The 20434-nt window shown below is 43.5% G+C and overlaps 1 protein-coding gene and 1 long non-coding RNA gene across 2 annotated transcripts; both read right to left on the bottom strand.

Moving 5' to 3' along the window:
- Positions 1–7155: 7155 nt before the first annotated feature.
- LOC115193410 (somatostatin receptor type 1-like) lies at positions 7156–9382 on the bottom strand. The gene has a single exon (XM_029752117.1). The coding sequence runs from the start codon at positions 9163–9165 to the stop codon at positions 8050–8052; it is 1116 nt and encodes a 371-aa protein (XP_029607977.1). The 5' UTR covers positions 9166–9382; the 3' UTR covers positions 7156–8049.
- Positions 9383–10039: 657 nt separating this feature from the next.
- On the bottom strand, positions 10040–19943 carry LOC115193409 (uncharacterized). Its single transcript, XR_003878164.1, has 3 exons — positions 19595–19943; positions 19299–19390; positions 10040–10307 (listed from the first exon to the last, which is right to left on the bottom strand). It is a non-coding gene; the product is annotated as an uncharacterized LOC115193409 (long non-coding RNA).
- Positions 19944–20434: the final 491 nt, after the last annotated feature.

The following is a 20434-nucleotide window of genomic DNA, read 5'->3' as shown; positions in this document are numbered from 1 at the left end:
AAGTTCTCATTTACAACTGTGACCTGGCCAAGATAAAGCAAAGCAGTGCGACACAAACAACAACACAGAGTTACACATGGAATAAACAAACGTACAGTCAATAACACAATAGAAAAAAATCTATATACAGTGTGTGCAAATGAGGTAAGATTAGGGAGGTAAGGCAATAAATATGCCATAGTGGCGAAGTAATTACAATTTAGCAATTAAACACAGGAGTGATAGATGTGCAGAAGATGAATGTGCAAGTAGAGATACTTGGGTGCAAAGGAGCAAAAAAATAAATAACAATATGGGGATGAGGAAGTTGGATGGGCTATTTACAGATGGGCTATGTACAGGTGCAATGATCTGTGAGCTTCTCTGACAGCTGATGATTAAAGTTAGTGAGGGAGATATGAGTCTCCAGCTTCAGTGATTTTTGCAAGTTGTTCCAGTCATTGGCAGCAGAGAACTGGAAGGAAAGGTGGCCAAAAGAGGAATTGGCTTTGGGGGTGACCAGTGAAATATACCTGCTGGAACGCGTGCTATGGGTGGGTGCTGCTATGGTGACCAGTGAGCTGAGATAAGGCGGGGCTTTACCTAGCAACGACTTATAGATGACCTGGAGCCAGTGGGTTTCGCGATGAATATGAAGCGAGGGCCAGCCAACGAGAGCATACAGGTTGCAGTGGTGGGTAGTATATGGGGCTTTGGTAACAAAATGGATGGCACTGTGATAGACTGCATCAAATTTGCTGAGTAGAGTGTTGGAGGTTATTTTGTAAGTGATATCGCCGAAGTCAAGGATCTTTAGGATAGTCAGTTTTACGAGGGTATGTTTGGCAGCATGAGTGAAGGATGCTTTGTTGTGAAATAGGAAGCCGATTCTAGATCTAATTTTGGATTGGAGATGCTTAATGTGAGTCTGGAAGGAGAGTTTACAGTCTAATCAGACACCTAGGTATTTGTAGTTGTCCACATATTCTAAGTCAGAACCGTCCAGAGTAGTGATGTTGCACGGGCGGGCAGGTGCGGGCAGCGATCGGTTGAAGAGCATGCATTTAGTTTTACTTGCATTTAAGAGCAGTTGGAGGCCACGGAAGGAGAGTTGTATGGCATTGAAGCTCGTCTGGAGGTTAGTTAACACAATGTCCAAAGAAGGGCCAGAAGTATACAGAATGGTGTCGTCTGCGTAGAGGTGGATCAGAGAATCATCAGCAGCAAGAGTGTCATCATTGATATATACAGAGAAAAGAGTCGGCCCGAGAATTGAACCCTGTGGCACCCCCATAGAGATTGCCCGAGGTCCGGACAACAGGCCCTCTGATTTGACACACTGAACTCTGTCTGAGAAGTAGTTGGTGAACCAGGTGAGGCAGTCATTTGAGAAACCAAGGCTGTTGAGTCTGCCGATAAGAATGTGGTGATTGACAAAGTCGAAAGCCTTGGCCAGGTCGATGAATACGGCTGCACAGTATTGTCTTTTATCGATGGCGGTTATGATATCGTTTAGGACCTTGAGTGTGGCTGAGGTGCACTCATGACCAGCTCGGAAACCAGATTGCATAGCGGAGAAGGTACGGTGGGATTCGAAATGGTCGGTGATCTGTTTGTTAACTTGACTTTCGAAGACCTTAGAAAGGCAGGGTAGGATAGATATAGGTCTGTAACCATTTGGGTCTAGGGTGTCTCCCCCTTTGAAGAGGGGGATGACCACGGCAGCTTTCCAATCTTTGGGGACCTCAGACGATACGAAAGAGAGGTTGAACAGGCTAGTAATAGGCGTTGCAACAATTGCAGAGGATAATTTTAGAAAGAGAGGGTCCAGATTGTCTAGCCTGGCTGATTTGTAAATGTCCAGATTTTGAAACTCTTTCAGATCATCAGCTATCTGGATTTGGGTGAAGGAGAAATGGGGGAGGCTGGGCAAGTTGCTGTGGGGGTGCAGGGCTGTTGACCGGGGTAGGGGTAGCCAGGTGGAAAGCATGCTTATTGAAATTCTCAATTATCGTGGATTTATCGGTGGTGACAGTGTTTCCTAGCCTCAGTGCAGTGGGCAGCTGGGATGAGATGCTCTTGTTCTCCATGGACTTTACAGTGTCCCAGAACTTTTTGGAGTTTGTGCTACAGGATTCAAATTTCTGTTTGAAAAAGCTAGCCATTGCTTTCATAACTGCCTGTGTATGTTGGTTCCTAACTTCCCTGAAAAGTTTCATATCGCGGGGGCTTTTCGATGCTAATGCGGTACACCACAGGATGTTTTTTGTGCTGGTCAAGGGCAGTCAGGTCTGGAGTGAACCAAGGGCTATATCTGTTCCTGTTTCTAAATTTTTGGAATGGAGCATGCTTATTTAAGATGGTGAGGAAAGCACTTTTAAAGAATAACCAGGCATCCTTTCCTGACGGAATGAGGTCAATATCCTTCCAGGATACCCGGGCCAGTTCGATTAGAAAGGCCTGCTCGCTGAAGTGTTTTAGGGAGCGTTTGACAGTAATGAGGGGTGGTCGTTTGACCGCGGACCTATTATGGAAGCAGGCAATAAGGCAGTGATCGCTGAGATCCTGGTTGAATACAGCAGAGGTGTGCTTAGAGGGCAGGTTTGTCAGGATGATATCTATGAGGTTGCCCGTGTTTACGGTTTTGGGGTTGTACCTGGTAGGTTCATTGATAATTTGTGTGAGATTGAGGGCATCTAGCTTAGATGTCCCAGTTTAGGTCACCTGACAGTACAAGCTCTGAAGATAGATGGGGGCAATCAAGTCACATATGGTTTCCAGGGCACAGCTGGGGGCTGAAGGTGGTCTATAACAAGCAGCAACGGTGAAAGACTTGTTTCTGGAAAGGTGGATTTTTTAGAAGTAGAAGCTCGAATTGTTTGGGCACAGACCTGGATAGTATGACAGGCAACTCTGCAGGCAATCTCTGCAGTAGATTGCAACTCAGAACCCTTCGGCAGTTCTATCTTGTCAAAAAATGTTATAGTTAGGGATGGAAATTTCAGGATTTTTGGTGGCCTTCCTAAGCCAGGATTCAGACACGACTAGGACATACGGGTTGGCAGAGTGTGCTAAAGCAGTGAATAAAACAAACTTAGTGAGGAGGCTTCTAATGTTAATATGCATGAAACCAAGGCTTTTACAGTTACAGAAGTCAAGAAATGATAGCGCCTGGGGAATAGGAGTGGAGCTGGGGGTTACAGGGCCTGGGTTAACCTCTACATCACCAGAGGAGCAGAGGAGGAGTAGGATAAGGGTACGGCTAAAGGCTATAAGAACTGGTCGTCTAGTGCGTTTGGAGCAGAGGGTAAAAGGAGCAGGTTTCTGGGCGCGGAAGAATAGATTCAAGGCATAATGTACAGACAAGGGTATGGTAGGATGTGAATACAGTGGAGGTAAACCTAGGCATTGAGTGACGATGAAAGAGGTTTTGTCTCTAGAGACACCATTTCAACCAGGTGAGCTCACCGCATGTGGGAGATGGAACAAAAGGGCTAGCTAAGGCATATTGAGCAGGGCTGGAGGCTCTACAGTGAAATAAGACAATAATCACTAACCAAAACAGCAATGGACAAGGCATATTGACATTGGGGAGAGGCATGCGTAGCTCATAGGGACCAGTGAATAGCTAGGCGAGCTGGAGACACGGCGATTCAGACAGCTAGCGGGCCGGTGTTAGCAGGCTAGCAGAAGGGCCTTAGAGGGACGTCGCGACAGAGAAGTCTGTTGTAGCCCCCTGGGGCGGATTACGTCGGTTGACCAGTCATGAAGGATCGGCAGGGCTCCATGTCGGCAGTAAAAGGGGTCCAGGCCAATTGGCAAAATAGATATTGTAGCCTAAGGAGTGGCTGACGGACCTCATCAGCTAGCCGGGAGATGGGCCTAGCACGAGGCTAGTTCCAGGCTAACTGTTGCTTGCTTCGGGACAGAGACGTTAGCCAGGAGGAGCCACTCGGATAGCAGCTAGCTGCGATGATCCAGGTGAAAAGGTTCAGAGCTTGCGGTAGGAATCCGGAGATATGGAGATTTGGTGGAGAAAAAGCAGTCCGGTATGCTCTGGGTTGAATTACTCTGTGCAGACTGGCAGGAGTTAACCGGGCTAAGGTTAGCTGATGACCGCTAGCAGTGGCTTATCTGACTACTAGCTAGTAGCTAGTTAGCTGGCTAGCTTCTGTTGGGGGTTCCGGTTCGTGTTAATGGACAGTGCAGCAGGCATCGGCTGTGTAGTCAAGTGATCATAGGGTCCAATGAGCAGCACTAGATGAAACAGGGAACCATTCGGTAGTCGTTTACTACGTTTTGCGAGTGGGAGACACGGCATTCAGGGAGATAGCAGGCCGGGGCTAGCAAGTGGATCATCACCAAACATCCACGATGCATAAGCTGGTTGAGAGCGCATTGGCCGAGTTACGTCAGCAGACCAGCCGACCAATTTCCAGCCTACATTTTGCATCATTCCATTCAGTTTACCTTTCTTTCCTCTGTCACGTCCCTTTATAGTTTTTGCTGATGGTCGCTAGAATTAGTGGATCACATTAGGCTAACGTTGTGCAATAATTTGGGACATATAGCCTATTTGAATCATTATGGAACTCAGCCAACATGTGGCAGTTTAAACCTGGAGCCAAGAGCATGGTCATACAACTTGTCATACTGTCCCATGATTAGTGAGGATTAAGGTAGATTTATATTGTTCAACCCTATTGTAGACTTTTTCCCACATTCCAATATTTAAAGCATTGAACTTAAATATGGCAACTTTCAGGATGAATCAAACCCCTTATTTTTGATTCATCAATTTGTTTTGTGTTTAAAGGCTCTTAGGATTCATACAAACTTTCCTAACACTAAAATGTACCTAAATAATAACAAGTGTATTTTTAACTCTGAAACGGAGATGAATATGCATATATTTAGATGGATTTCTTTCATTGAGGCCTATATTCTGGATCGTTCTCTCCATACATTCTAGTATTGAATCGGGGCCTTACTGTAGCTCAATAAACAAAATAGATTTTTCAATTCTCAATGTGCCATTTCATAGCTGACACCCCATTCTTTCTGCAGACACATTTTGAATCTTAATTCAGACCAGATATTTAACAGTTCTTGGAAAAACTTGGTCAAATAAAAATTGAGGGAGATTTTATCATAATTCCATTACCAAAGTTTACATCAGCACAGTTCTTCCACTAAACTCATTTTTGTAAATTATTCAGTGGAAATTTGAACTTTGAAATCAAAATGTTTTGTTTGGCATACATTTTAAAGTGAAAAAAACGTATTTCCGTTTCCTTCCGTTACCGTTGAATTGCCCATGTTTTAAACCCATAGAGTTTTCTGAAAGACTCAAAATGTCAGTATGCTCAAGGAAGCAGGAGGGTCGAAGTCAGGCGCAGGAGACACAAGTCCGTGAACATACGTCATTTTAATAAATAATCCACACGTTGCCAAGAAAACAGGTAAGGCAGGGCAAAGCAACACAAATGCCCAAATAACAGCCCGCACGCAGCGAAGGGACGTAGCCCAAAACACGCTGCCACAAAACCCATAGGCAGAGGGAAAAAAACACCTGTACCTCAGAACAAACACCTGAACAAAAATAATCACGCACAAAGAACAACCTACACAGAACGACTAAATATCCCTCCCCCACTAATGAACTAATACTAAACAGGTGCCAACTAAACTAGACCTGACCAACACAAAATAAAAGAGGATCGGTGGCAGCTAGTAGGCCGGCGACGACGAGCGCCGCCCGGGCGAGGAGGGGCGCCACCTTCCGTCGATGTTGTGACACAAAATTACTAAAATCTGAAAACATTCACTAACAAAATCAAGGATGCTGATAATCCTAAAGTTGTTTTGATAAAGTTTATCTTTATTAAAAACAACCCTTTTCAATTGAATTGAGACATGCGGTTCTTATGTAGTCTACTTCACGTTCTACTACACAGTGTGTCTCTCTTTCCATTGTCTACAACATGGAAACTGTAAGAGCACCGTGAGAGCACTCCGAACATGACATGTGCATTTGATTCGTTTTTTTTTCCTGCAAGCGGCAATTTGTTACTCTGCTCGTTGTTATTCACTTTTATTGTAGACCGGGGTCTAACATACGGTACGCTGCCATAAAACTAGCACGTGGACCCTGCTTGGTCTCCCTCTCGTACATTCATCATAAATGTATTGGGCGTAGACCTGAAGTAGTCGTTAACGATCATTACATGTAATAGCTCTAGGTCAAGTTATGACTTAACGACCAGAAGTTTTTCCTAGTCAGGTCACATGGCTTGGAAAAACTCCAGGCCCTAGTCAAAACCCCTGTGTAATATTGTCAAAAGCATGACGCAGAGAATTTTGTAGGGTCTTATTATGACAGAACACACAGATGAAGAGTCGCTGCGGTGCTTGTCCCAAACACTGAGCCACTTCATTTACAGTCGATCCAAATAAAGCTGCTCTCATTGAATCAAAGCCGCTCTCATTGAATCAAAGCTGCTCTCATTGAATTTAAAGTGTGTGTGTGCTCATTTTTATTTAACCTTTATTTAACTAGGCAAGTCAACATAAGAACTAAGTCTTTATTTAAAATGACGGCCTACCAAAATGCGTGAGGACGTGAGGACGAGGCTCTGCTCTGCTGTCATGGCTAAACTAGATTAGATACAGTGATGTTACCTGTTGGAGGGAGGAGATAGCGTTAACGTGGAGTTAGCTTCCTGATTGGCCAGGTCGACCTGTGGTCCGTACCTTGCAGGGTTAATAGCCAGACAGAGTCTCATTAATTCATTGTGCCATCTCCACGGTGATATCGTTCCATAAGCGATGTGAGGCAAATCGATTGGACAGATAATATGGGATCATTTAAGCCTCAAGCCTGTTATCCATTATAATCATAGAACGGTCTGTGACGACAGGCGTTGCATGCCTTCATTTGCCCCTGTGGCCAATTCAGTATTCACAATCACTGTATAATGTGGAACAGGCATTTTTCACTTCTTTCTACCCCATACCTGTGTTGTGTCAGTAGGAATGTTATCTTGCTGCTGAGTTGTGGGCGACACCATCTGTGAGTGTCTGTCAGAGGCTGTGTGTGTGTGTGTGTGTGTGTGTGTGTGTGTGTGTGTGTGTGTGTGTGTGTGTGTGTGTGTGTGTGTGTGTGTGTGTCAGAGGAGCATTCTGCCTCACGAAGCCCATGTGAAAAATGATCACAACTGCTTTCTAGGCTGACTGACTGCAGCTCCTTTCGAAAAAAAAATGTATTTTTTCCTGTGCTACCGACCAGAGTTTGAATGTCAAAACCATCAGTGAACCAACTGTTCTTTTCCAAACATGATCACTACACTTCCAAATTAAAACATTTATTTCAGCTTGGCTATTTACAGTTGTCCCTTTGGGCTGCATGTATGAATGTGTTTGAGCAAATGAAAGCAACAGAGAGAACACAGCAGGACTCAACAAAACGTTGGGCATGAATGCTTTACAACCCCTACGATTCAGACTTGACCTCTGTGGCAAATGTATGATTCTGCCAATTATCCAATTATTACCCATGTACTTAAGCATAGGCAGTTTCGGCTGATCATCCAACCCCAAATAAATAAATACATAATTACATATATAGCATATACAGTACAATAAATAGGTTTACAGACAGAAGGACATAGGTCAAACAAACACATGTGCTCTAAACTCCAGGTAAAAGACCACGTCAAAATTCTAAACTTGCCATAGCTGCACCACCTCAGTATGAGAAACGTCACTTGACTTGTAGTCAGTCAACCATCACACTGACATCTAACATCTCTATTTTGCGCATACATTCTCTTGTGCTACACAGTTAAATAATGCTCTTTATCCAGTGGGAAAAACAAAGCCCATATAATTGTCACACTTCAGAGCAGCAGACAGTATGTGAACATCTACTTGATTTTCAAAGATGTGTCATCCTAATCAACCACTGGCCTCACTCAGTGTTCATGTGTGGCGTTATTCATTGTCATACGTTGCTATCCCATCATTCACCGTGTGGCATTGTATTTTATCCTCTACAACTATTGGTTCCAGTCACAGTGTAGTAGTGCGTGACGTGCATGTCCCATTCCGGAACACCATATCAGATGCCAGACATTCCTTAGGGAAGTCTTTTTGTCCATTGGTGGCCTGTCTCTTCAGAGCTACGGCACGGTAGTCCACCTGTTCTCCATCCAGCCCAGACTCCAACCAACGGAAACACACAATCCTCTGGAACGACCGCCGGAAGTTATCGGACACGAAGCCGTAGAGGATGGGGTTGGCGCCGCTGTTGGCGTAACTCAGGATGACAAAGAGCTGGGTGACCATAGCGTCCGGGGGGCGGTAGAACACGCTGACCAGCTGGACGATGTAGAAGGGCATCCAGCAGAGCACGAAGACCGCCACGATGCACAACACCATCCGCGTGATCTTTTTCTCCGAGCGCCTTCGCTGCAGCCAACCGGCTTTGAGCCCGACTGCACGCATGCGCGCCACCATCAGGCAGTAGCAGAGGCAGATAGCACCTACAGGAAGCAGGAAGCCGAGCAGGAAGGTGTACACCACGAATGCCACTGACCATGCAGCCTCAGGCCACAGGAAGTTGCAGTCCACGCCACCGTCCTGCGCCGGGACCGTGTCAGCAAAGATGATGATGGGGAGGATGACGAGGAGCGAGAGGCCCCACACGCAGACATTGACCACCTTTGCCACGGTGGGACGGCGATAGCGGGCAGCCTTGATAGGGTGAACCACGGCCACATATCGGTCCACGCTCAACACCGTCAGACAGAAGATAGATGTAAACATGTTGATACCGTCCACGCTCAACACCAGACGGCACATGAGCGAGCCAAACGGCCAATGACGTACAGCCGCCGATGTCGCCAAGAACGGAACACTCAACATAAACAGTTCATCTGCAATTGCCAGATTTAATATATAAATATTGGTGGCAGTTTTCATCTTGGCGTATTTGAGGATGACATAGATGACCATGGCATTGCCTGTAAGACCCACACAGCAGACCAGTGCGTAGATGGAGGGGATGATGATCTTACTGGCATCAAGTTCCTGGTCGTAGTCCTCATAGTCTAGGCTGGAGTTGTAGGGTAGGCCGGTGGGGTATTCTGGGTAGTCACCAGTCCAGTTGGTGGCCATGTTTTCCATTTTACCAGTTTACCTCAGTTTTTGCCTCTCCTAGGCCCCTTGGAACTAAGATGTGACTTCGTGTGTATGTTTTCCTATTCAGTCCAGTCTGCCATACCTACTGATGTGAGTCTCTGTCCCATTATAGAATATAGTACTCTTCTCAATGCTCTTAGCTGGCTCTCTGTTAACACCAAAGTGTTGCTTTAGTGTAATGTATCATGGATCTCTGTTAAACTCCTTTCATAATTGGTTCAAAAAGAATGGATAGAACAGAATTTTTCTCACTATGGAACCCTAAAGTTCACTTCTGCTTTTTGCTGATTTTCTGGTGTTAATCGCTAAAGTGCCATTGACTTCCGTTATATTCCTTTGATAAATGGATCAAAAAGGAGTGATGAAGGAGCAGTGGGAGCATGAGAGATCCTCATTTTTGTAGAGGTGCAGCTCTGAAGAGACAGGAGAGAATGCAATGTCTGTAAAGTGTTATTCTCCAATCTCACGGTCCACATGCAACATAGAGGGGGTTAACCTAAACTAAATCCTTGAGTTCTCATGTTGCTCTGTTTCTCATGGATTTCTCATTATAAAGCCCAGCCTTGGTAGTTTTTACTCTCCACTGACTGAAGCAATTGAAGCAATTTGTGTCCTTAGGCTGAAACGCCCTCATCCACGGATTAATTATTTGCAGCCAAATGTGTAACATTCCATATTCATTCACAAATAAACTCACATCTTATTACCCATCTGTTTGCAGGTGGTTCTTTTTATTCAATTTAAATCAGGGCGAGGTTTCTGGGTCTCATTCAAACACAAGGAACCTCGCCAAGGGAGAACATTCATTTTTCTTGATTAGAATGTGCTATTGGAAGGAATTGGACCTGAAGTGGTTGGGAGTTGCCCTGTTCTGTCTGGTTTATCCCAGCTGGTCGAATGGCATACTCTTCAGGAGTGGTCTTTGGTAAGAAGTGCTGTGGGGAATTCTACACTTTCACCATTCCATGTTTCTGTTTCTGTGGTGATAGAGGGGAGAGGGTTCTCACGGGTGGTCATTCAGTTGCTACACCCCGGCTGAACAAGTACATGACAATTCCTGGCTTTGATATGAGCTCTTCCCCGGGATAGGTTACACTCCCATTTTCTTTGAGTTGGCTCCAGGATGCCTGTAAGAAAACACAAAAGAGCAATCACTTGTTTATTCTCTAAAGGAACTCCAAACAAAACATCAGAAGAGCTCTGGCTCTAAGAACTCTGAGTTTTCATAAGAGGCAGCTATCACGTGCCAATAGCAATTAATGGCATTGTTTGTTCTTTTCATTCATGTTTTGCTTGCAGTTTGTGATTATTTTAAAGACAAGTCTTTTCCTTCGATAGCTTAGGATTAAGTACTGAGGCGTTGCGGTCCCTCTGCACCTGAACGGAACAGAAACTACAATTCCATTTCGCCTCCGTATTCCCCAGATGTCACACCAACATGACATTCGAAAAATTCACTGTTGTGCTTGTACAAAATGAAAAAGGTTCCAGCAGAAATGGTATGAGGGGAAAATACATCTGCCACATGTATAGCCTGGCTTGTTAGTATGTGAGTGTGTGAGTGAACCTATGCAAGGTCACTGCTCTCCTTGTCCAATTACAACCGAATGCGAAAGGCAGAGAGACACCTTTGACACTTATTTACTTTCTTACAATGAGCAAACATCTAAGGGAAAAAAGAAAGGCAAAAACAGAACAGTTGAGATGTTCACGGCTGTCTAAACAAGACAAGGAGAAAAATATGGGAATATGGACTGAACAAACACCCTCTCCGCCTCCTTCTCTCTCCATCCCCCTTTCCATCCCTCCCCTCCACTCTCCAACCAACAGAACATCAAAAAACGGGCCCAGTCTATAGAAAGCAGGAAGCTAATTGCATTCGTGGCTGGAAAATGAAACGCTGTTTGAAGGCCAGTTTTCCTCTATTACGGTAGTAAGGGGAGGGGGCAATCATGGTTCATCTAAAAGTCAACTGAAAGCACTGTGAGTAGAATAAATAAATATAGATAAATATGACTTTTAGTAGACACAGAATACCACAGAATACCACAGAATACCGAAAGTAAAGCGGTGAGATTGCACTACGAAATGTGCGAACAAAGTGTCTGATATGTCAAGGAGCATGAACCGCATGGATATTGTGGTGGTGTCACCTGTTGCGGCTTTAAAGCTGAAGCTAAACATGAAATATACACTGAGTATACAAAACATTAGGAACACCGGCTCTTTCCATGACAGACTGACCAGGTGAATCCAGATGAAAGCTATGATCCCTTATTGATGTCAGTCGGTGTAGATGAAGGGGAGGAGACAGGTTAAAGAAGGATGTTTAAGCCTTGATACAATTGAGACATGGATTGTGTAAGATCTAAGTGCTTTTGAACGGGGTATGGTAGTAGGTGCCAGGCGCATCAGTTTGTGTCAAGAACTGCAATGCTGCTGGGTTTTTCACACTCAACAGCGTGTCAAGAATGGTCCACCAAACGACATCCAAAGTAAGGGGTGCAACTCAATATTAGGAAGATGTGCCTAATATTTGGTATACTCACTGTACATCTGCTGTGTGTGTGTGAGAGACTGCGTGTGACACTGCATTTTGTATATATGTGTGTGTGTGTGTGTGTGTGTGTGTGTGTGTGTGTGTGTGTGTGTGTGTGTGTGTGTGTTTGTGCGTGTTCATCCGTGCATGTGTGTGTGTGTATAGGTGTCTACCTATTTATGACTGTCTAGTGCCTGTGTGAGTGGCAGGGAGAGAAGGAACAGTACAGATAAGAAGAGAGCATAAACACTGGGGCTTGTTATATTGCTGATCTCTATCACCAACTGTCTCAAATAATTGATTGTTTCTTTTAGTGTCACCTTCTTCCCTCCCATATTGCCTGAGTCATGGTGCCAATTTGTCACCGGTGATGATATCTACTCAATGTGGTGCTAGACTGTCGAGCATGCTTAACAGGGTCGAGCTGAAGGTATAGGGTGAAGTTGCCCCTAGACTGATTTCAAATTAGTATGTTATTTTTAACTAATAGTTAAGGTTAGGATTTGGGGAGGGCAAACTGATCTTGTACCCACAGCGGAGAGGTAGAACATGATGAACTGTCTGGGAGGAAGTATAGATATAGGTTAACTAAAACAGGACGTGAAATAATTAAGTCACTAATATGAGTCACTAATTTCCTCTGACCTCGCCGCCTCTTGAGGACGAGATCTTGGATTAGCAATAGAGGCTCTACTCTATTCGAAAAAAGGGTTACAAAAGGGTTCTGCGGCTGTCCTCATTGGAGAACCCATTTTCGTTTCCAGATAGAACCCTTTTTGGTTTCAAGTAGAACTATTTTGGGTTCCATGTAGAACCCTCTGTGTAAAAAGGATTCTACCTGGAACCAAAAGAGTTCTACCTGGATCCAAAAGGGGTTCTCCAAAGGGTTCTCCTATGGGGACGGCTGATGAACCCTTTTTGGTTCCAGATAGCACTAGAGTGTATGTAGCACCAGAGTGTATTTTTTCTAAGGGTGTATGTAGGGCTTTGAAGGGGAAGACTGACGTCAAGCGCTCAAAAGCTAAGAGAGCTTGTTCTCTGAACACTCAGCAAGACAGATGTTGATGAATGTAGGAGAGGAGAGAGTCAGGGAGACAGACAGCTGGAGAAGAGAGGATAAGAAGCCTCTGTCGAGCAATGATAGAAGACAGAGAGAGAGAGAGCGAGAGAGAGCGAGAGAGAGAAAGAAAGTGAGCGAGTGAAACACACAGAGAGCAATAGAGAGAGGGTGAGAGCGCGACATAAAAACAGCAGGAGAAAGACACATGCAAATGGTGTAAATGCATGAGGGAGAGGGCAGAGAGAGAAAGGCTGAGCGAGAGAAAGCAAGCAAGAGAGAGAAACAGCAGGACAGAATGATATGCAAAGGATGTTTTTTCATGAGGGAAAGAGGAAGGCTGAGAGAGCGAATGAGAGCAAGAAAGTAACAGCATCAGGTCCCAGCTGGACAATATCTCACATGCTGTAGAACCCAAAGTGAATTAAACCCCAGCTCTGAGACACGATAGTAGAGGGCCACAGTTAGACAAGGGCTTCAACACTATTACTGATGACAAATATAGCTCAGAGACTCTCACACTACACTGGGGTCGACACAAAGTCATACGTCTACTACCTTATCACTACTATACATTACATTACAACCATTGCATATTTGAATTTCTCTCTCTCTCTCTCTCTCTCTCTCTCTCTCTCTCTCTCTCTCTCTCTCTCTCTCTCTCTTTCTCTTTCTCTTTCTCTTTCTCTTTCTCTCTTTCTCTCTCTTTCTCTCTCTTTCTCTCTCTCTCTCTCTCTCTCTCTCTCTCTCTCTCTCTTTCTCTCTCTCTTTGCCTTGCTCACCCCACTATTTCTTTCTCCATCACTCCTCTCTCACCTCATCTCTCTTCCCCTGCTATTCCATCTGTCTCCCTGTTCCTCTATTTCTCCAACACTCAATTTCTCTCCCTATTTCCTACGTCTCGTTCTTTCCTTTCTCTCTCTCTCCCTCTGTGCATCAAAGCAGAGCGACGCTGCTCCTGAAATTGGAAGTTCAATCCACCTCGACTCACAGGAGACAGGCAGTAGAATCACTCAGTAGCACTAATCTCTGATTGTGTGTCCATCGGAGTGTGCTAAAATGACCACCTTTGAAGTTGACAGCAATGTAATGGTGTTTTATGTTCCTGAATGGACATTGTATTATCATAAACTATCCGAAAGGCAGTGCAGGATTTGGTAATGGCTAGCTGGTCAAAGCACAGCACAGATTATACAAATATACCAATACCGTCAAAGTCAATGTTGATCTTTCAATGAGCAGTACATCGTTAGTCATGTCTATAGTGCTTTTGAAATGCTAAATGAGTTGTGTGACCATCATGTAACACAAAAACACACACACACACACACACACACACACACACACACACACACACACAAACACACTTGTTCATTACCATACCTCTATAGCAGCTCTAAAAGATTATTTCCTTTCACGTCCTGCATAATTCTATTTGCTTTGGAAAATGAATGCTACAGAAGGTCCTATCTCCTGCTTTAATGATTTTTTCCCCCTCATTTTTTTTCTCAAACTACTCAATTTAGGACCAAATTGGCTTCTAGCCACATCATAGTAATAGGTACGAAATTGCTCCTTCATAAACGTTCCCCGTATTTTGTTATAATCAGGTGGGCAGATTACAAAGTAGTGGGAAAACGAACTGTGGGGAGAAAATAACTATATAAAGGGACCTTCATTTGTACACGCTGCCTGGTTCCACTGGCTTATGGTACTCTGTGAGCCTAGGGCCTTTTCTCATCTCTTACACAATATCTGCATTTCACAACACAGAAAAGTGCTATGATTCAATATAGGAAAAAAGCTCAGCCTCCCGAGTGGCGTGGTGGTCTAAGGCTGGCTGTGCCACTAGAGGTTCTGGGTTCGAGTCGGGTCAGGCGCAGTGCACGCTGACACGGTCGCCAGGTGTATGGTGTTTCCCCCCGAGTCCGTACGGGAGTTGCAGCGATGAGACAAGACTGTAACTACCAATTGGATACCATGAAATTGGGGAGAAAAATAGGTAAAAAAATGAATATTATAATAAGAATAATTATATTAAATACTAAATAAAAGCTCAGTCAGGCCACTGGCGTAACGCAGTTTCTCTGGACCCCCGCAAGGTCGTAGTTCATCTCCCCCCCGCTAAAGATGATAATCGGTTTGCATCTGCCAATTTATTGTCTGTCCAGTATCCAGACAACCTATCCCAAGAGCTTCCTATACAGTTATTCTCTTTCTGTAATATGTTGATGCCGCCAATTAAGGAGAATGAGAGGCTCAATTGAAGATGTTGCAGAACTGTTGTATTTGAATCTCTTCTTCCCAGTTTCCCTGATGTTGTTGCGGCAATCAAGCTGTTCTTACCATCAATGTAACTGTCACTTCTGAGGAGAGATTGTTTTCTAAACTAAAACTCTGTCACGTCCTGACCAGCAGAGGGAGTAGTTGTTTAGTATTGTGGTCAGGACGTGGCAGAAGTACTGGGTATGTGTTTGTCTAGTATTTCTGTTTCTATGTTGGTCTGTGTGGCTCCCGATCAGGGACAGCTGGTTATCGTTGTTCCTGATTGGGAGTCATATATTAGGAGTGTGTTTGTCACCTGGTTTTTGTGGGTTGTTGTATATTTCGCACTGCTAGTGAATGTATAGCCTGTGAGACTGTCACTAGTTGTTCTTGTTTATTGTTTTCCTGTGTATGCTTTATTCAAAATAAATAGAAAGATGAGTATCCACATCCCGGCTGCGTTTTGGTCGATTCAACACGGCTACACCTGTGACAAACTCATAAAGAACTACCTAGTAAGCGTTAGGCTCTCGGTCTGATATGCACTTTTGAACACCTGAGTAAACTCCACTCACTGCACTGGTGCCGGCGTAGCCTTGACCACAACATTTGTTCACCGATATCCCCTTATATATATTCAATCAGTTTAAAACAAAATAATAATTTCAAGGCCTGAGGCACTTTTTCAGTCACATTCCCAAAGTCCCCCAAAAAACACTTTGCTTACTTGTACATAAGTTTTATGAATTACTTTTTAGAGGGTTACTGTGTCCGGTACTCTCTCTACAGCGTTTTAAGGAAGTGGAATCGATGTAAACACTATCCTCTGATGTCTTTATAGAGCAATCAGAAAGAGAGAAATATGTGGCGTGTGAAAGCCTCTCTGACATTGTATTATTTCATAAAAGTCTGTTTGCGCGCGCGTGTGTGTGTGTGTGTGTGTGTGTGTGTGTGTGTGTGTGTGTGTGTGTGTGTGTGTGTGTGTGTGTGTGTGTGTGTGTTTAGAAGTGCATGTCTGTGCACGTGCATGCATCCTTTGTGCTGCTGGTTGGCTATCAGGGTCTTGACAAGGAAATTGCATTCTCTCCTTCATCCCGCCGTCGAATGACAAGCGCTAAGAAGACAATGAAAGAGAGCCGGAGAGCACACGTTGTCCTCCTTCCTGTTATACATGCTTTTATTCTAATAGGCAAGTTACAATTGAAGTCTTGAATGGAGACAGACACACAACATGACAACATGAGACATAGTCTTTGAAGTAGAACTGGTCTCTCTCACAGTGAAGTATTGGCTTAATCCTATTATCTTAACTCTCATTGTTCTTATTGGTCTGGAGCACATCCCCATCCACGGGGAAGAGTTGTCACATGACATGCAGGTAGGTGGTTCATTTGCAAGACTCAACGTGTATAAACGCAAAGTATCTTTTTCAATACGTTATTTTGTGGTATTAATCATTACTATAGTGTAATTGAAATATAACTGAATTCTTGATTGAATTGTGAGAAATGTTGTGGACAATTTTGGCAAAATCTTGGACCACCAAGATCAATCCAAATTCCTCGCTGTCTTCAATTACATTACATACGGAAATTACTTTTAAATCCTTTTGGGCTGTACATTTTCCAGTACAGGATGTTCTGATTCCATAATCACGTTAGTCAGAAGATAAGTTAACTAGATGTGCTGTAGAATGAATGAAATGCCCCTTAATTCATTTCATATTTTGGTGCAGCGGCACCTTCATTTGATGTCAAACATGACCTTGCTAACCAACCACATATTATGTACTGTAGTTAGGCAAATAGAGAAGCTATACACTGTCAAGTTGATGGTCTGAGAAAGGTACCTTCAAGATAGATGTAGCTATACAGGTCTCTGATCAGAGCATTTCATAACTGTGTAAATAAAGTAAAAAAATATTTCAAAAAATATTTAAAAAAACAAACATATCTATGTGCACGACACCATGGATTTTTCTAGGACACTGTCAGAAGTAAGATACTGTAGCTTGAGTCTTTCTTGCTGTTTGAGCTGCTGTCTATCTACAATGTCCTGTACACCGTTACCCAGTCAGGCTCTTTCACAGACCCTTTCACAGACCCATATATATTACTGTCACTGATTCAGCTTCTCACTGACGACGCTCGCACCATATCAAACTACCCACACAGTATCAAATACCACAGACTTCCGTAGACTCACTCTAATGTCACAGAGCTCAAACTCAGTATCATACACTATAGAGTCACGGTAATGTCACGGAAACCAAACACAAACAGCCATACGTTACAAACTACAGTTCTGTCATAAACCAATTCCAATTTCCATGGACACTGAATCAGACATAATAATATAGACATTATTATTATAGACATAGATGCTAACAGTAAATCATCAGTAGCCATATTGTTTCATGTTTACAGACCACAAACTCACTATCACTTACCACAGGTATACGTGGTGTACATCATCAGTCTCATAATCATATTACACAGTCCATGGACCATAACTTTTCCATTTCCAGGCTCACTATCAGAACCCATGCAGGTTCAGTCTTAGTCTTGGAACTGCGTCCGCAATCATTAGTATAATCAACCACCCACAGAGCTACTATAGGCTACATAATGTCTGCGTGATCATTAGCTATGATGTGGACAGTCCTTTTTGGATTGTGCCTGCTAGTGTTCATCAAATCAAGGATGTGCCTACGGAAATAAGTAACCCCCACCATGTTATACAATGGGGACAGCTCCTCTGTTGTTGAGTGAGCTAGTATTGCACCGTGCATCTAATCAATCAATAACTGTGAGGCATCAATTGATCAATTACCTTAAAATTGTATACTTCTGGTTCAGTTGAAAAGGGGCATTTAAGCAGCCTAAAGAGCGTACATCCAAATGAAAGGATCCACTTAGCTGTGAGTAAATTAGATAGTGCATAGTATATGAGGAATGAGAATACAGATAAGTATTCAACGAAAGAGACGCATAGAGTATTTTTTTACCTTTTGCCCCCTCCCCCCGCTCTCTCTCACTCTCTCTCTCTCTCACACACTCTCTCGCTCTCTTCTCTTCCCTTTTTGAAAGCATCCTTCTGACGATGTGTAGATTGTCCACAATCACTTGGAAGGCACAGGATTTTGAGTAATTCATTATTCAAATAAATAAACAATTTGCTCCTTGGCCCAGTCCATAACTAGCATCAAAGCAGGGACACGATAACATGAAAAGACCACTCCATATGTGAAATAGGCATGACCACTTCTCTGTCAACAGTCTTCTGATTGGTTGAGTGTCTGATTCGGTTCCCGTGTCTGGGTAATGCAGCAACACTAGCCTTGACCATTCACATGTGATGGGTATTGGTACATCCATTTATCATGATGTCATGTGCACCGGAGAGGCTGACGACATGTCATCATTTACGTATTTATTTGATTGATCGATCATGGATTTTTTTTTGCAGATGAGAATAGCACATGCTATGAACTTTCTGTTTTTCTGATAATGTTTGTCTATGTTATGAAAGGTTTATTGTAGGGACAAGAACATGTGGGGGATTGTTCTCATTACCTAATTATTTCAGTCCTAATGAACAAACCAAATGACCATCATTTGCATTTAGTTTGTCTGTGCAGGTGTTACTGTCAGCATCGTCAACAACATTGTTGTCATCTGGAATAATCATATATTAAACTGTATTGACAGCTACAGAAAAGCGAATTAACTGTTTCCTTTTGTCTGGTGTAACTAGATCAGGGTGAGAAATTAACTTTTTGTTCCACCAGCCGCAAGGGCTCGTGGATGTCCAAATTTTACCAGTCACTTCAAAGTTTGACCAGCCACATTTTTTCCCTAAAAAAAATCTATCATTAAGATAAATCACAGAAAACGCATGCTCATGTTTTGTAATATTAAAACAACGTTAACTGAGTGGTTTGGATGTTGAATGAAAGGGATTTCAAAGAACAACGCAGAATATGACAGACAGACAGTAGTGGAAATCATAGTGTTTTTCTATACCTTTTCCAGCTGTCAAGGTCATGATATGACATAATATGACGTGACAGCTTGGTGTTTGCGTCACTTGCGGGTTTGTGTTTGCACAGGAATATGTTAATGCATGCATCTGCCTTTTATGTGCTGACTATCATTGCATCATATTGACAGTTCTCTGTATAATTCTACTATAACCATACAGAAACATCTTACAATTGTTGACTGTTAAAGCATCATAGTAATAAAAGTACCAAACCGTATTTAAATCCTCCCTCCGTACATTGAGCATCCTTCATCCTTATGTTGTCCTGATCTTGTCCTGATTGTTCCAGTTTTCACTTGTAAGATCTGATCAAAAACAGTTCACAGTGTGTGTTTTAATAATCTACACCTGTCAAAAAATGTGGGCACAATCAGAATGAAGACAAGATCAGGACAAATGGTGCATGTTAGAACCAGGTATAAATGTGGCTATAGTGTATATACATAATGTAACTGCAATATACTGTACTTCTAGTATTTTCCTGGAAGCATAAGAGAAGAGAGACTCACCGCATCCAGGTAGCTGAGCACTGTCAGAGTCCCATCCCAGTCAGCCTGTTCAAGTCACTGATGGAGATTGAGAGGGAAAACAGAAAGAGAAAAAAACTCCTCTCCTCCGTTCTCTTGTTTTCACTCTCCAGTGATGGATAAGAAGGTAAAAGACCTGTGGAGAACTGTGTCTTCACTCTCACTCAGTCGATTAGCTGCTATCCTCAGTCCCTGTTTCGGTCTCCAGTGCTCTCCCCTCTCTCTCGTTTTCTCTCTGTGGATCTCGTAGCTTACGCACTAACACGCTCTACTCTCTGTCTCTCTCTCTCTGTCTATTACCATCCCCCAAGTCTCTACACCCTTATCTCTGTCACTCTTTCCCACACACAATCATTTATGTATCGGGGGGCTAGGGTCAGTCTGTTATGGTGTAATTCTCTTGTTTTATCCGGTGTCCTGTGTGAATTTAAGTATGCTTCCTCTAATTATTTTTCTTTCCCTATCCCTCCCTCCCCTCCCGGAGGACCTGAGCCCTGGGACCATGCCTCAGGACTACCTGGCCTGAAGACTCCTTGCTGTCCCCAGTCCACCTGGTTGTGCTGCTGCTCCTGTTTCAACTGTTCTGCCTGCGGCTATGGAACCCTGACCTGTTTACCGGACGTGCTACCTTGTCCCGGACCTGCTGTTTTCGACTCTCTCTACCACACCTGCTGCCTCGATCTCTGAATGCAAGGCTATGAAAAGCCAACTGACATTTACTCCTGAGATGCTGACCTGTTGCACCCTCTACAACCACTGTGATTATTAGTATTTGACCCTACTGGTCATCTATGAACTTTTGAACATCTTGGCCATGTACTG

This window comes from Salmo trutta, chromosome 5 (genome assembly GCF_901001165.1).
Source record: "Salmo trutta chromosome 5, fSalTru1.1, whole genome shotgun sequence".
In the NCBI taxonomy this organism is placed as follows: Eukaryota; Metazoa; Chordata; class Actinopteri; order Salmoniformes; family Salmonidae; genus Salmo; species Salmo trutta.
Note: the sequence above shows the minus strand (reverse complement) of the source record. Positions and strands in the feature narration are given on the sequence as shown.

Excerpts from the sequence above, each read along its gene's own strand:
- LOC115193410 (XM_029752117.1), bottom strand. The coding sequence starts at position 9,165 with ATGGAAAACATGGCCACCAACTGGACTGGTGACTACCCAGAATACCCC.